A 14131-nucleotide genomic window follows, 5' to 3' on the forward strand; every position below is an offset into this window, starting at 1 on the left:
GGGGCCCAGTACGTTTTCCGCATGGTGGACCCAGGCAGCCTGGGGAAGGGGCTCAGGAGGGCTGCTCACTTTATTGCCTGCTTCACGGCTCACTGGCTAAATGACCCTGCCTCACAGCAGCTGGGAGGACCATCTGGGACGGTGGATGGGGAAGGTTTGTACCCTATGGTAGTGGTCCCCAACCTTTTTGGCACCAGGGACCGGTTTCATGGAAGACAATTTTTCCGTGGACTGGGGGAGGGGCCAGTGGGGAGGCGGAGCTCAGGCTGTGATGCGAGTGATGGGGAGCGGCTGTAAATACGGATGAAGCTTCGCTCATGCCCCTGCTGCTCACCTCCTGCTGTGTGCACCCCCTTCCTAAGTTTCACGGAAGACAGTTTTTCCGGAGGCGGGGGGAAGAGGCTGAGCTCAGGTGATGCACACCCAGGGTCCTAACAGGCCACGGACCAGTACCGGGCTGTGGCACAGAGCTTGGGGACGGAAGCTCTATGAGGACCTTGGTTATTATGCATTGTTTTCCGGCTGCGTGAGGACTCAGTAGCTTGTTTCATTGGTGGGGTTGGGGTGGAGGGCTCCAGAACCCCATTTCCCTACTAATTGGGCCTGTCCCCAGCTCCTCCTCCCCTGTGTCCGTGGTGCTGTGCAGTCTGATGTCAAAGGGGGAGCCATGTGAGGAGGGGGCCTTTCCGCAGAGTCTCCACGCCCACCAGGACACCCAGGTAGGTGGGACTGGGCTGTGGGCTGGAGCTTCCTCTCCGCTGGTACAGCTGGGCCCCCGAGCAGGTGAGGAGAGGGAGCGAGGAGTCAGAGTGAAGGCATCTCCACAAGGGACTCTCTGGGGCCTGGGCCTCTGTGCCCCAGGGAGGGGGCACGAGTGCATGTGTCCATTGCACTCCCTGCCAAGCGTCTCCCGTCCCTGCTGTGATGGGGCCCCGGGGAAGAAAACAGCCCCGCAGGACTGACCGGGACGAGTGCAATGGTGGAGACAGGCAGGCGTCCTGGGAGCCCGCGGCAGGGAGGGCTGTGAGGTGCAGGGAGGTGCAGCGTCGAAGGAGCATACAGAGGCAGGAGGGAGCCTGGACCTCATCCTCAGGCTGGGGACGTGGCACGGTTCAATCTGCAGTATTAGAAGACACCTCGGGCTCTATGTGGGGGCTGCGTGTTGGTCTGGGAGAACTGGATGGCTAGACCCTGTCACTCTCCAGCTCCTCCCTGGCCACATAACCAGAAGTTAACAACCCTCCGGTGCTGACGGACCGCTAGTTTCTCCCTGGGCCTGAGAGGCCATGGGAGAAGGCTCTCAGGACTCCGAGTTAAGGGAAGTAGTGATATCTCTTCTCATTCCTTCGTGTGTCTACGCAACAAATAATTACTGGGATCCCTTCTGTCCCAGGCCTGTGCTGGGCCCAGCTGCAGGGGGACAGAGGTGGAGTAGAAATAGGTTTTAAGTTCCTAAAACACATTCTAGTGAGGGAGAAAAGACGTGCAGAAAGTACCTTGCGTGCAGGAGGGGAGCGGGTGAGTGCTCCAAGAGGCCGGGCCCTGTGGCCCTGCAGAGAGGAGGGAGAGCCCAGGCAGACGCTCAGTAGACAGCTCAGTAGACACGTGCTCAGGCCTGAGCCCACAGAACAGAGGCAAAGCCAAGCTCAGGTAGGAGATGGGCACGCTGCCTGCAGTCTCCTGCTGCCCTGGGAGGGAGAGCCAGACAAACCTGGGTTTGAATCCCAGCTCTGCCACACTGTGAGTTTTTGGCAAGTGACTCGATTTCCTCATCTGCGAGACGGGGCTAGGAGCAGCCCCACTTCATTGGATTGTAGTGAGGACGGGGTTAATGACATACTTCAATGTGCCTAGAGCACAGTGGGTGAGGGAACAGGGCACAGGGGACAGGAAAGGGAGGCGGGGCCAGGTAAAGTCAGCTGGGACTTGTCGGTCTGCGTGGAATAGCTGCCACTGCTCCCCAAGGCAGAACGTACTCCCTTCATCTCTTCGAAGCCCTGCCTTTTTCCTTCCTAAAACTTGCCGCATCCCCGGGGCTGCAGTGTTAAGGGGGATGCTGGGTGGGATGGAGCAGGGGGCCGTCCTGACCCCTTTCCCTTCTCTCTCCAGGGCACCTCTCACCAGTGGCCAGTAACGATCCTGTCCTTTGGTGACTTCACCTACCACTTCCGGGTGGCACTGCTGGTGAGCACGGGCACCCCGCCTTTCCCTGGAGGTCCAGGCACCTCTATCTGTGGTGTGGGGCTTGGGGATGAGTGGGGCGTTTGCAGGGCAGGCACGTAGTAGGACTTTGGGGCACAGCGTCAAGCAACATCAGCAGGAAAGTGCCACCTGCCCTGCACCCCGAGAGCCACCTCACCTGTTCCCACTGCCCTTCCCCCCAGGGTCAAGCCAACTGCAGCTCGGAGGCCCTTGCCCAGCCAGCCTCAGACTACTACTTCCACTTCTACCGCCTGTGCGACTGAGCTGCCCTCCTGAGGCAGCACCACACCAGGGACCAGGGGTCCTCAGGCACCCCTCTCACACTGGATGCGATGGTGTTACACTGGAGCCTGCTGCCGGCCAGCTCTGCGTACACTGGCCCTTCCCTCGACTGGTGAAACTGGAAGTCCTCACACTGGAGTTGCTGTTCCAGCGGGTTGCCCCTCACCCTGCACAGAAGGAGCCAGAGAGACGGACTTCCTGGGCCTTCCTGCCTGCCACCTCCTCTGGGCCAGGAATTCACATCTGTCCAGATACGGTGGTTGGAAGGTTGGCTTCGGGTGTCCTGGAGGCCAGGGGAAGCCTGTGACCCTGATTTGTCCAGAGCTCACTCTCCCCTGCCTCCCATTTTGAGACTGGGAACCACCCCTCTCAGAGAGGACCTGCCTGCCTTTGAGGTCAGCTGGAGTCTTGGATCCAGCCCTAAGAGACTTGGCTGGACCTCCATGAGTCAATGGAGGGCAGATAGCTCTCCCCTTCAAAGCTGCTCCCTGGGGGACAGCTTGGTAGAGGAACTTTTGGGGTTTGACTGTTACGCTGGACTTGGATTTCTAAGCTTTAAGTGTGGCCCAGGTGCTTGGCTCCCCCAAACTCCCAGGGTAGCCAAGGCCAGCCCTGGATGGGTTGGAGAGACTGACTTTGTGCCTTAAGTCCACTTAGTGCCTGGTGAAGCCACCCTCAGCCCTTCACAGGCCTGAACCAGTGGGGCCAGGGGCCAGTGGCCAGGTAAGCCTTGGACCCTTGAACTTGGAGCATCCCAGAAGAGGAAGTTCCCTAAGAGCCCCAGACAGTGTTGCCACCCCACCGCCTGTGTTCCTGGGAGCATCCACAGCTCACAATGGTGTCAGCGACATCATTCTCTCTGAGCAGAGGAGCAGGAACCCTGCAAGCAGCAGGCTGGTCTTGGCTGGTGGGCAGATGCCAATAGCTTTTGCTGTTATTAATGAAGTAATTACTAAATGCACTTAGACCAGGGCGGGAAGGAGTGGAAGGATGGAGCTGGAAGGCCCAGAGCGGGCCAGAGCCATGGTATAACACTTGCTCCCTGGGAGCCTCCGCGATGCCCCTCCCACTCCTGACCACCAAGACTCTGGCCTCTCCCTCCACTCTTGTGGCCTGGTGGCCTCGTCTCTCCGGATCAAAGGCTCCCTTGCTGGGCTTGGACAGTCAAGCTGGAGGGCCCCATGCCTGGCAGTAGGCTCCATCTGTGTATCCCTCCCAGGAGCAGGAGTGGTGGGCGTGGGTTAGCAAAGTTTTATGTCAAGCGCCAACCTCAACGTTTCACAGTGGCACCTGGAGCATTGTGAGGCCACACCCAGGTACATGGAAGGAGTGTGGTCATCATTTAGCCATGTCTGCCACGGGTCCAGAAACGGGAAAGGGAATTGCCGTCCGTGCCCTGTGGCACTTTGCCAGCTCTTTGGGAACCGGCCTCGCCCCATCCTACCTCTCATTCTCAGCTTCGAATGGGAGGCCTTTCTGTGGGGGAGCCAAATTCTTGAAGCCTATGAACTACGGGCCCCCTTCTGCTGTGGATCTCAAAGCACTTATCCTCAGGATAGGGAAACACCAGGGGCTATAGGGATACCCCACCTGCAGCCCCCTGCCCAACTGGGCTCCACTCCCTCCCTCTGACATAGGAATTGTCATGCAGGCAGCCGAGCCTTACTTAGGACTACACTGTGCTCCCTCCTCCCACTGGGGAATCTCTCTCTGATGCCTTAAAACTGCTGAGCCTCACCCCTTGTAATAGGATTCTGCAGCTTCCTCACTAGGGGTGTGTGTTCTTGGACTGTGGCCCTTCGGTCCCTAACTGGAAAGTGACCCTCCTCTGCCCCTCTGGAGCCTGTCTGGACACAGCACAACCCCAGTCCCGTTAGCAGCTGGATCTGTTTCCATGCCTGGGGAGGGGGTCCTCGGTGCAGGGGCTGGGGCCACGGTGGGGCTCCAAGCTGCTTGAAGGGGTCAACCTTGGACCAAAGTTGCCATGAGCCCGTGGTAAACGGGCCTCAGGGAAGGTGAGGGGGCCACCTGCTGGAGGCTGCCAGCTGCCAGGCGGGCACCAGGGTGTGGGTGTCTCAGCTCCAACCCCGACCTGGGGTCCAGCAGGCCATCTCTTCCTTCCTCTCTCCCTTTCGGCGTCTGTTCTTGTAGCCACTGGGCTGATCTCCCCTTAGCTTCAAGCTGTACATAGGGCCTCCCAGTGCAAACCCCCTGCCCACACCATACTCCCTTAGAAGCCTGCGTGTGCCTAGAGCACCCCCCCCCCCAGTTAACTCCCAGTTCCCCTCCCTGAGCTCTGACTCATATTTATCATGTACCAACTCTGACTCTGCAGTGGGCAGACAGGGAGGCAGCCTCGAGCCTGCTTGCTTCCTGTCCCCTGAACTGTTCTTTTCTTCCGAAGTAAATATACATATATAAATAAATGTATAAATACTGCTTTGTATCTGAGCTTGCCTCCCTGTCTCTTCTTGGGATTGATCTGGTGGGAGAGGGAGTCCCCTGTGGAGCTGGGACCAACTGGAACTCAAATGTCTTCCTGAGAAGTCTGGAATCTCCAGGGCCCCAAGCCAGATTGACCCTTCGTAGCCCTTACCCTTCTTAGCTTCATCCTAGGGCTGGGAACGGACTCAGCAGCCCCTCCCCGGCCACACCTCCCACTGCCACGCACCTGCCGCTGCCCACCTGAGTGAAGAGTAACCACCCAGCGAAAAAACCTTCTTAGGGGACAAGCTGAGCCTGGGGAGGGGGCCCCAGCCCAGAGAAGGGCAGCTATGTTTAGAGGGGATAGGCCAGGGCAGAATGGATTGGTGTGGTTCCTAGAGGTTTGTTCTAGAAACAACAGAAGAGGGTAGGCCTGGACCCTTCCTATCCACAGGTGAGCTTTAAATTCCAATGATAAGATACCTCTGTCACACAGCCCTCATGCCCCACAGGTAGAAGGCAGGTTTCCCAGCAGCAGGAACCGTGTGACAGGCAGAAGAGAACTGGGAAAGGGTGGGACAGGGGAAACCACATAGGTCCCAGAACTCCTACCCCCACACAACGGGCACCAGACAGGACTGTCACACATCTGCCTTTATTGTGAGCAGCAGGTGGGACACTTCCAGCAATAGTAAAAAAAATTAATTTACAAAAGCAGAGATTCAGTGAAGCCGCCTGGTTGGTACCTGAAAGAGGAGAGGGGTATCAAAATGAGACCATTGACTTCCTTCCCACCTTCCTCTCTCCCTGAACCCCTGTGCTCCGGCAAGCGCTGACCGGTACACTCCTTTGAGGAGGAGCCACCAGAGCAGATTCTCAGTGACCTGTTTGGTGGACTATCTGCAGCAAGTTTTAAGTCCCAGATCTTGACCCCCTTCCAGCCAGCCCAGCAGCCTCTCCAAGTCGTTGGTACATGACTTGTAAGAACGCAAACGTACAACCATGGGAAACCTGCACCCACATCCCTATGTCCCCCATCCCAAAGCCAGATCGAGGCCTTGGGCCGTGTGAACTCAGAACTGACAAAGGAGGCCACACTTGGCCCAAATCCCCATGAGGGGCAGGCAAAGAGGCACATATAGCTAGTGTCCCCATCCACTCCCCTGAGTCAGTCGCTATTAACTGAGGCATCACCGAGGTTAAGACCGTGAGGACCCCGCTGACGTGGTCATGAGGACAGCTCTTACCCTCGGGAGCTCACACATAAATGCCGACCCAGAGCAGCAAGAAGAGCACTCCAAAGCCCATGAAGAGGGAGGCCACCAAGGAGATGAGAAGCTCTTTGTAGATATCTCGAGTGTACTTGGTGGAGGTGACCTCATAACTGAGTGGTGCTGTTAAGGCAAAGCAAAGGGATGGACTGTGGACTGCAGGAGTCTGGCCAGTGGCGCTCTGGGGAAACAGGTATGGGCTAAATGCCTTATGGCTCAGTGCATCCAGGCACAGGGGCCCAGGAGATCACCTGGACTATGTTGCTCCATACTAACCTGCCACCACCCAGGAAGAAAATGAGACCCAGAGGAGTTAGGTCACTTGCCCCAGGTCATACAGCTCACGAGTGGTGGAGCTGGGACTAGCCCTCAGACCTCCTGACACCTGAGCTCATCTGTCCTTATACCACTTTTCCAACTTCAGCTCCCCATCTCCCTACTCCACACCAGCCAGGCCCTCCACTGTCCCGGAAATCTGAAGAGCAAACTGAACTCATCTGAACGTGGGAAATAAGACCACAACTTGACCTGGGGCATCCCCAGCCTTCCCCCCCTTACCTTCTCCCATCCCAATCCAATGCACAAAACTGGCAGGGTGCATGTACCTAGCACAGTTTCTCCCTCAGCTTCCATATCACTAATACTGGCCCACTGGCTGCTCAGTGAAAGGATACACGAAGAACCAGGCGGTGAAGAACATGCCAATGGCCAAAAGCACCACAGTCAGATGAGGGAAGACAGCTGGATTCACTGGGCTGGTGTATCTGCTCATGGCCTCGAGCTCCTAGGGGAGGGCATGAGATTAGAGCCATTAAAGAATCATATGAGTTCAGGCTGGGGAGACTGTGGGGTTATCAAGAAGCCTTGTACTCCTGTGACTGCTAAAGGCCTATTTCAGCCTAGGGATGTGGAAATCCTTCAGAACCAACATCAACTGATTCAGTACGGGAATGACAATTACAGGTCTATCTTAAAACTGAGGTGGTGCCTTATCTTTTCAATATTAGACAAGAAGGGCAGCTGAGAGTCAGAGGATGAGACACAGGGGGTGACAGCTAAACATCAATGCTCCTTAGCATTTTCTGAGGCCAATGACACCATTTCACACCACATTTCATTACAAAATGTAATGAAAGGTATGAACTCTCTGCCTGGGAAAAAATCACATACGAGAAAAAGTCTGCCTACAATTTTTGAAGCTTTGTGGACTCATATCTATAGACACTATGCTAAGAATCCTTGCTGTAAGTCACAGAGCCTGGACTGGTACCCAGATCTCAACTTCTAATTGAGTATTCTTCTCACCACACTATTATGGAATATCAGGATCTACCAGCAAAAGACACCAGTTAAAATTCTGGGTCTACTGAATAATCTGAATCTCAGGAAAGCAGTTAGGATGAAATCCATTTCACAGGGTTGATCTATGACATAGGAAAGATGAAGAACGTCAAAGCATCTAGTTTAGTGCTTGGCATAGAGTAACTCCTCAATAGGTGTTTGTTTCCTTCCTAAGGTTGTGGGGAAGATTATGAGATAATGCCTGTGAAAGAGAGCTGTAAACGTAAAGCTCTGTACGAATGTTAACTTCATTGTCACCCATCAGCCAATGCTTCTAAAATCCAGAACATAACAACTCTAGACAAGTAAACTGACCCCATTGTTCTAAGAGACACTGGAATTCAATTCAGTAAACAATTATGTTCCCCTCCCCCTAAAATGATAAAGACAATCACTGCCATTTATTGAGCCTCCAATTACAGGCCCTGTGTGTGGCACTGGGAATACAAAGATGAATAGACTTCATCCCAGAGCTAGATGCACGTCAGACGGTGGTCACTAGGAGGCGTGGCAGAAAACAAAGAAGTCCATGAAACGTGGCCAGAGGTCTGTACAGAGGTTGTGGGTGCTCCCAGGAGGGATTGGCCAAGTGCCTGAGAGAGCTGGAACTGCTTCACCAAGAAATGACATTTACCCAGGGCATTTACAGGATGGGTACAAGTTCGGCAGGGGGAAGAACTTTCCAAATAGAGCAGACCACAGGTAACAGAGATACAAGCTTGAAGGTATTCAAAATACACCCCACGCCCCTCTCTTTATAAATCGCGAGCTCTGAGCCAGGTCGGATCAAGACCTCAGTCTAAGGAGTTCATGGCAAGGGGTTTCTTTTCTCCATCCCTCAGCCCAAGCCGGAGGTTCCAGGAGCGTCCAGCCCTCTGGATCGCTACTTCTTGAGGCCTCCGCAAGAGAGCCGCAGTGTGGGTCAGGCCCCAAGTGGTCCTCACAACCCTGTCCAAAACTCCCCTCAACGTTCTCACCATTTTGCCCCGCACAAGGTAAGCCGCTGTTCCGTCACCGGAAGAACACGTCGGCAGGAGCAAAAGCCTAGCGCAGCCGGAAGAGGAAGTGCCCCCGCGCGAGAGGCATTGTGGGACTTGTAGTCCTAGGATTTCGGGTGTAGCGGGAGCTGGGGCTACGGGGCCCTGTTGTGGATGGAGTAGGGGCAAGCGATGGAGAAGGGTATGGCAGGGCATCTGAGAGAGGCCGATCTCTCTCGCGGGACTGTTTGCCATGAAAGCAGCTGTCTGAGGGGGCGGGGCCTGCACTACACTCCCCGGGAAGCTGTGCGCGGCGGGTGGGTCACGTGACGGGAGCGCGGGCTTTGGAAGGCGCCGGAGCAAGAGCCGACCCACGGCCTAGCGGAGAAGGGAGCGGACTTTGGGAGTGTCCTGGGCAACACCGGACCAAGCTCCAGCTGCCAAAGCGTTGTGCCCCAAAGGCCAGGTGAGGCCCCATGGGAAGCGCCTCGTGAAGCAGCGCGGTCCGCTCTGCACTGGGTGCCGTGGGGAGCCGGAATCTGGCGTGCGCGGGATTCGCAGTCTGGCGGTCCTGCCACTTTCCAGCTGTGAGACTTGGGTCAGTCGCGTACCTTCCGAGCCTCTTTGTTCACTTGTAGAGAGACATTAACAACTTAGGCCTCATGAGGTCGGGATGTATTTTTACTAAGACTGTGGACGAGAAACATTTTTGAAACTTTACTTGTTTAGGCCCCTTTCCTGCCTTCTTCTGTTGGTTGCCGAGAGAAGACAAACGGCTCACTATGAATGGTCATTTCAGTACACATTCTAGCAAAGATGCCGGTTTGAAGCAGGAAGGAACGGATTGAATGGGTTTTGGATGGGGAACATTGACAAAGTTCCTGGTGTTATGTCGGGACAATAGAAACTTACAGCTATTGTCTCAGTTAACCCTGGCAGTCATCCTACAAGACAGGCGTGGTTGTCATTTTACAGATGAGAAAATCAAATTTAAGTGACTTAGGAATGGCACACAGATGGTAAATGTTGGCCCGTAGACTCAAGGCCAGGGCTTTTGCAATTGCCATTCACAGGAGAACTAAAAGGAGATGGATCTTGAAGGAGGGGGTGAGTGCATGGCAGGAGGAGGGCTCAGAGTCCTTTATGGTTTAGAAAGAACCGTGCGAAGGCAGAGTGGGAACAATTAGAAGGCCTGATAGAATATTTCTTAGATTGTCGGACACCTATGGTCATGGGTACAAAATGACTTTAAGTTGCACCCCAAAAATATCCTTTTTAATAGTACACATTTAACACATATTAAAATGTAACTGATATAACAGATACCATTCCTTAAGATGAGTTCTCTTTTCAGCTTAGTTTTTTAAAAAAATGGTGTCCATTTAAAGAAAATATTAAGTGAACGAAAGTACAGATTTTACATGGAAGTGGCAAAGATTATGAGGTGGTTTGGGAAACACTGCCCTGGGTAGGAGTTGATGAGAGGCCAGAACCACAAAAGTGCAACACTGGGCTGAGTGATTACAGCATGCCAGGCTCCTAAATCAGGACCCGGGATAGGGTAGGAGCCATGGCGTTCACTTTTCAGACTTAGTGAAATGTGGTGGAGACATACAAGGGGAAAGACTTAAAACTGGCAACATCATGGTAAAAGTAGAAACTCTTATGTGTTGAGGTGATGCTAGAGCAGCATGTGAGAAAGCCACATTACTCCCCATTTGCCTGTGTTTGCTATATTATTCTTCAAGGCTACTTTATCAGTCAGAGTTCTCCAGAGACTCAGAACAAATCACTTATATTTGTTTAACTGGCATTCATATTTGCCTGTCTTTCAAGGCTCAGTTCTATCATTATGATCCCTGGGCTCCTCAAGCTGGGCCAAGCATTCCTCTGGCCTTCCATGGTCCTTGATGCAGATATTTATGTAGTAGTCCTTTTTGTATAATAGATAATGCTACTGCCTTAGAATATCAACAGTGTTTATTCCCCTAAGCACCCAGGTCAGTTCCTGGTACTCAGTAAGCCTTAGTATTAAATGAGCAAATTCTCCTGCTAGACTGTAAGTTTTTGAGAATGGGAACCTTTTCTTGTTCATCCTTTCATCTCCTGCAGTGCTGACTTTGCGTCTTTTTGCTATGCTCAATTTGATTAGCTGAACATGTGAAGTTGGTAAGATAGCACCAATTATAACCCTTTTTCCTTTTGCATCCCTAAAGTTTGTCCTTTCCTTACTCACCTTTCTCTTTTAGCCATCCCGCCTCTGTATTGCCATGGGGATTCAAGGCCTGGCCAAACTAATTGCTGATGTGGCCCCCAGTGCCATCCGGGAGAATGACATCAAGAGCTACTTTGGCCGCAAGGTGGCCATTGATGCCTCCATGAGCATTTATCAGTTCCTGATTGCTGTTCGCCAGGGCGGGGATGTGCTGCAGAACGAGGAGGGTGAGACCACCAGCCACCTGATGGGCATGTTCTATCGCACCATACGCATGATGGAGAACGGCATCAAGCCCGTGTATGTCTTCGACGGCAAACCACCACAGCTCAAGTCAGGCGAACTGGCCAAACGCAGTGAGCGGCGGGCTGAGGCAGAGAAACAGCTGCAGCAGGCTCAGGCTGCTGGGGCCGAGGAAGAGGTGGAAAAATTCACCAAGCGTCTGGTGAAGGTCACTAAGCAGCACAACGATGAGTGCAAACATCTGCTGAGCCTCATGGGCATCCCGTACCTCGACGCGCCCAGTGAGGCAGAGGCCAGCTGTGCTGCCCTGGTGAAGGCCGGCAAAGTCTACGCTGCGGCCACTGAGGACATGGACTGCCTCACCTTCGGCAGCCCTGTGCTAATGCGACACCTGACTGCCAGTGAGGCCAAGAAGCTGCCCATCCAGGAATTCCACCTGAGCCGGATTCTGCAGCAGCTGGGCCTGAACCAGGAGCAGTTTGTGGATCTGTGCATCCTGCTGGGTAGTGACTACTGTGAGAGTATCCGGGGCATCGGGCCCAAGCGGGCTGTGGACCTCATCCAGAAGCACAAGAGCATCGAGGAGATCGTGAGGCGGCTCGACCCCAATAAGTACCCTGTGCCAGAAAATTGGCTCCACAAGGAAGCCCAGCGGCTCTTCCTGGAACCGGAAGTGCTGGACCCAGAGTCTGTGGAGCTGAAGTGGAGCGAGCCCAATGAAGAAGAGCTGGTCAAGTTCATGTGTGGTGAAAAGCAGTTCTCTGAGGAGCGAATCCGCAGTGGGGTCAAGCGGCTGAGCAAGAGCCGCCAAGGCAGCACCCAGGGGCGCCTGGATGATTTCTTCAAGGTGACTGGCTCGCTGTCTTCGGCTAAGCGCAAGGAGCCAGAACCCAAGGGATCTGCTAAGAAGAAGGCAAAGACGGGGACAGCAGGAAAGTTCAAAAGGGGAAAATAAACATTTCCCCCCAGCATACCTCCTTGTTGTACTGCCTTGTACCCTCAATAGCTAGAGCTAGAGCAGCCTCCATGGAGCTGGGGAGGAGAATCTATTGCTTTTCTAATGCTGCCCTTCTCAGTAGTGCTTTTCCCTTTTTTACTTGATCTTAATGGCAGGAAGGCCATAGAGGTACTTTGTTTTCTTTTTTAGCTCAGGAAAGTATGTCAGGCTCAAACTCAAACCACTTCTCCGGCAGTTTAATGGACACTGAATCCACTGTTACGTGAAATTGATAGCAGTAAGTTTTAGAGAAGGGAGAGGGAGACAAACAGTGGAGACAAAAGACTGTTTGGAAATGATTTCCTGGCTGGCCAACTGGTGGCCAGTGGGAAGTGATTGCGGACCCAGACTCTGCTTCTCTCTCCAGCTCAGCCTTGACCCACCCTGAAAGAGACCCATCTGGAAGACCCAGTCTGAGCACTGGAAGAGCTGCTGAGAGATAAGACAGGCAGAGAGCCAGAGCCCCAGCCAGAGCTGGAGGTGGCAGCAAGGGTTTGACTACTGTCTATGTCTTGATGTGGGCAGAAACTTGAACTTTCTATGTAGTTTAAGTCTTTACAGTGATTATTTGGAGGAGTAGGAATATGTTCTGGCCTTTCTGAGGCAATCAACTGTGTTGAGACTGGGATAATACACTGGTTTTCGTGTGCTGTTTTTACTTTGAAGTTATGAAGAGAAAAAAGTCAATAAAATTATAAAAGTAACCAAAGTGTTATGTTCTATGAGAACATTTGAAAATGTTAATATCCTCAGGCTCCAGATAGAATATAGTATTCTCCTTTTTAATTAAAATGCTGGCAGCTGAATGCTGTGGCTCACGTCTGTAATCCCAGCACTATGGGAGGCCAAGGCAGGAGGATGCTTGAGGCCAGGAGTTTGAGACCAGCCTGGGCAAAATAGCTAGATACCTTCTCTACAAAAAAAATAAAAATCAGCCAGGAGTGGTGATGCACACCTGTAGTCCTCACTACTCAGGAGGCTGAGGCAGAAGGATCACTTGAGCCCAGGAGTTTGAGGCTGTAATGAACTACGGTTGAGCCATTGCACTCCAGCCTGGGCAACAGCACACAAAAACCCCTGCTGGAATGGCGCTCTATTAACAATAGGGGGTTTGGCAGTGGCCACAAGGTGGCGCCATGCCCCATAAAATGGCCTCCCTGCTGTGGCGGTACTTCAGCCATTTGGAGGAGAGATGCCTCATTTATTTTATCTGTCTGGGAAGGGGGTTTTAATAAATTGAATGGATTTCAAGTCTTCCACCTACTGTCTGTGTGAGGTAAGGAGCTCCTTTGAGAAAGCCTTACAATTTAGAGCAACTACCTCGTAACATCCAAGCATTTACTTTGCCAGTTTGTAAGTATGAAAGCGGCCCTTTAGAAACCACTTTCTTGCTCCTTTTGTGACATCAAATTCAGATGGCTGTTTCTCATAGAGATGGAATGTTTTTGAACTTTGAAAGTTTTCTAATACTGATAAAGCTTGGTGGGGAGCTGGCCCATTTGGGTTTCTGAATTTTTAGCATTTCAATCACCACCATTTCAAGTTAACAAGGACACTTAAGTAACTTTCTGATATTTAAGTTGACAATATCTTGACAGATTAAACAGGTAGAAGACTAAAGACCAGTGGTTTTCAAATCTTTTAAGGGAGCTAAACTATTTTTTCTTTTCGTTTTTTTGAGACAGAGTCTTGCTCTGTTGCCTGGGCTAGAGTGCCGTGGTGTCAGCCTAGCTCACAGCAACCTCAAATTCCTGGGCTCAAGTGATCATCCTGTCTCAGCTTCCCAAGTAGCTGGGACTACAGGCATGTGCCACCGTGTCCAGCTAATTTTTTCTATTTTTAGTAGAGATGGGGTCTCACTCTCGCTCAGGCTGGTCTCCAACTCCTGAGCTCAAACAATCCTGCCTCGGCCTCCCAGAGTGTTAGGATTACAGGCGTGAGCTACCATGCCCGGCCTGAGCTAACCTATTTCTAAAGTGAAATCTCAGGGTATAAGAGTGCCTCTAGGCCGGGCGTGGTGGCTCACACCTGTAATCCTAGCACTCCGGGAGGCTGAGGCGGGTGGATCGCTCAAGGTCTGAAGTTCGAGACCAGCCTGAGCAAGAGCGAGACCCCGTCTCTACTAAAAATATAAATTATCTGGACAACTAAAAAAAAATATATAGAAAAAATTAGCCGG

At 52.7% G+C, this 14131-nt stretch overlaps 3 protein-coding genes across 3 annotated transcripts in view; 2 read left to right on the plus strand and 1 right to left on the minus strand.

Moving 5' to 3' along the window:
• MYRF (myelin regulatory factor) overlaps positions 1 to 4777 on the plus strand; it is a 30347-nt gene extending 25570 nt beyond the window's left edge. Inside the window, exons 24-26 of the mRNA XM_012662714.1 lie at positions 614 to 719; positions 2110 to 2184; positions 2385 to 4777. Of these exons, the coding sequence (XP_012518168.1) occupies positions 614 to 719; positions 2110 to 2184; positions 2385 to 2465 (262 nt within the window). The 3' untranslated portion in view covers positions 2466 to 4777. The remainder of the gene's footprint in view (positions 1 to 613; positions 720 to 2109; positions 2185 to 2384) is intronic.
• A 770-nt stretch (positions 4778 to 5547) lies between these two features.
• On the minus strand, positions 5548 to 8555 carry TMEM258 (transmembrane protein 258). Its single transcript, XM_012662715.1, has 4 exons — positions 8498 to 8555; positions 6854 to 6963; positions 6156 to 6292; positions 5548 to 5654 (listed from the first exon to the last, which is right to left on the minus strand). Exons 1-3 carry the CDS (start codon positions 8498 to 8500, stop codon positions 6166 to 6168), a joined length of 240 nt encoding a protein of 79 aa, XP_012518169.1. The 5' UTR covers positions 8501 to 8555; the 3' UTR covers positions 5548 to 5654; positions 6156 to 6165.
• Positions 8556 to 10751: 2196 nt separating this feature from the next.
• On the plus strand, positions 10752 to 12661 carry FEN1 (flap structure-specific endonuclease 1). The gene has a single exon (XM_012662716.1). The coding sequence runs from the start codon at positions 10768 to 10770 to the stop codon at positions 11908 to 11910; it is 1143 nt and encodes a 380-aa protein (XP_012518170.1). The 5' UTR covers positions 10752 to 10767; the 3' UTR covers positions 11911 to 12661.
• The last annotated feature ends 1470 nt before the right edge of the window (positions 12662 to 14131 follow it).

The sequence above is a fragment of the Propithecus coquereli genome, unplaced genomic scaffold, assembly GCF_000956105.1.
Source record: "Propithecus coquereli isolate 6110/MARCELLA unplaced genomic scaffold, Pcoq_1.0 Scaffold775, whole genome shotgun sequence".
In the NCBI taxonomy this organism is placed as follows: Eukaryota; Metazoa; Chordata; class Mammalia; order Primates; family Indriidae; genus Propithecus; species Propithecus coquereli.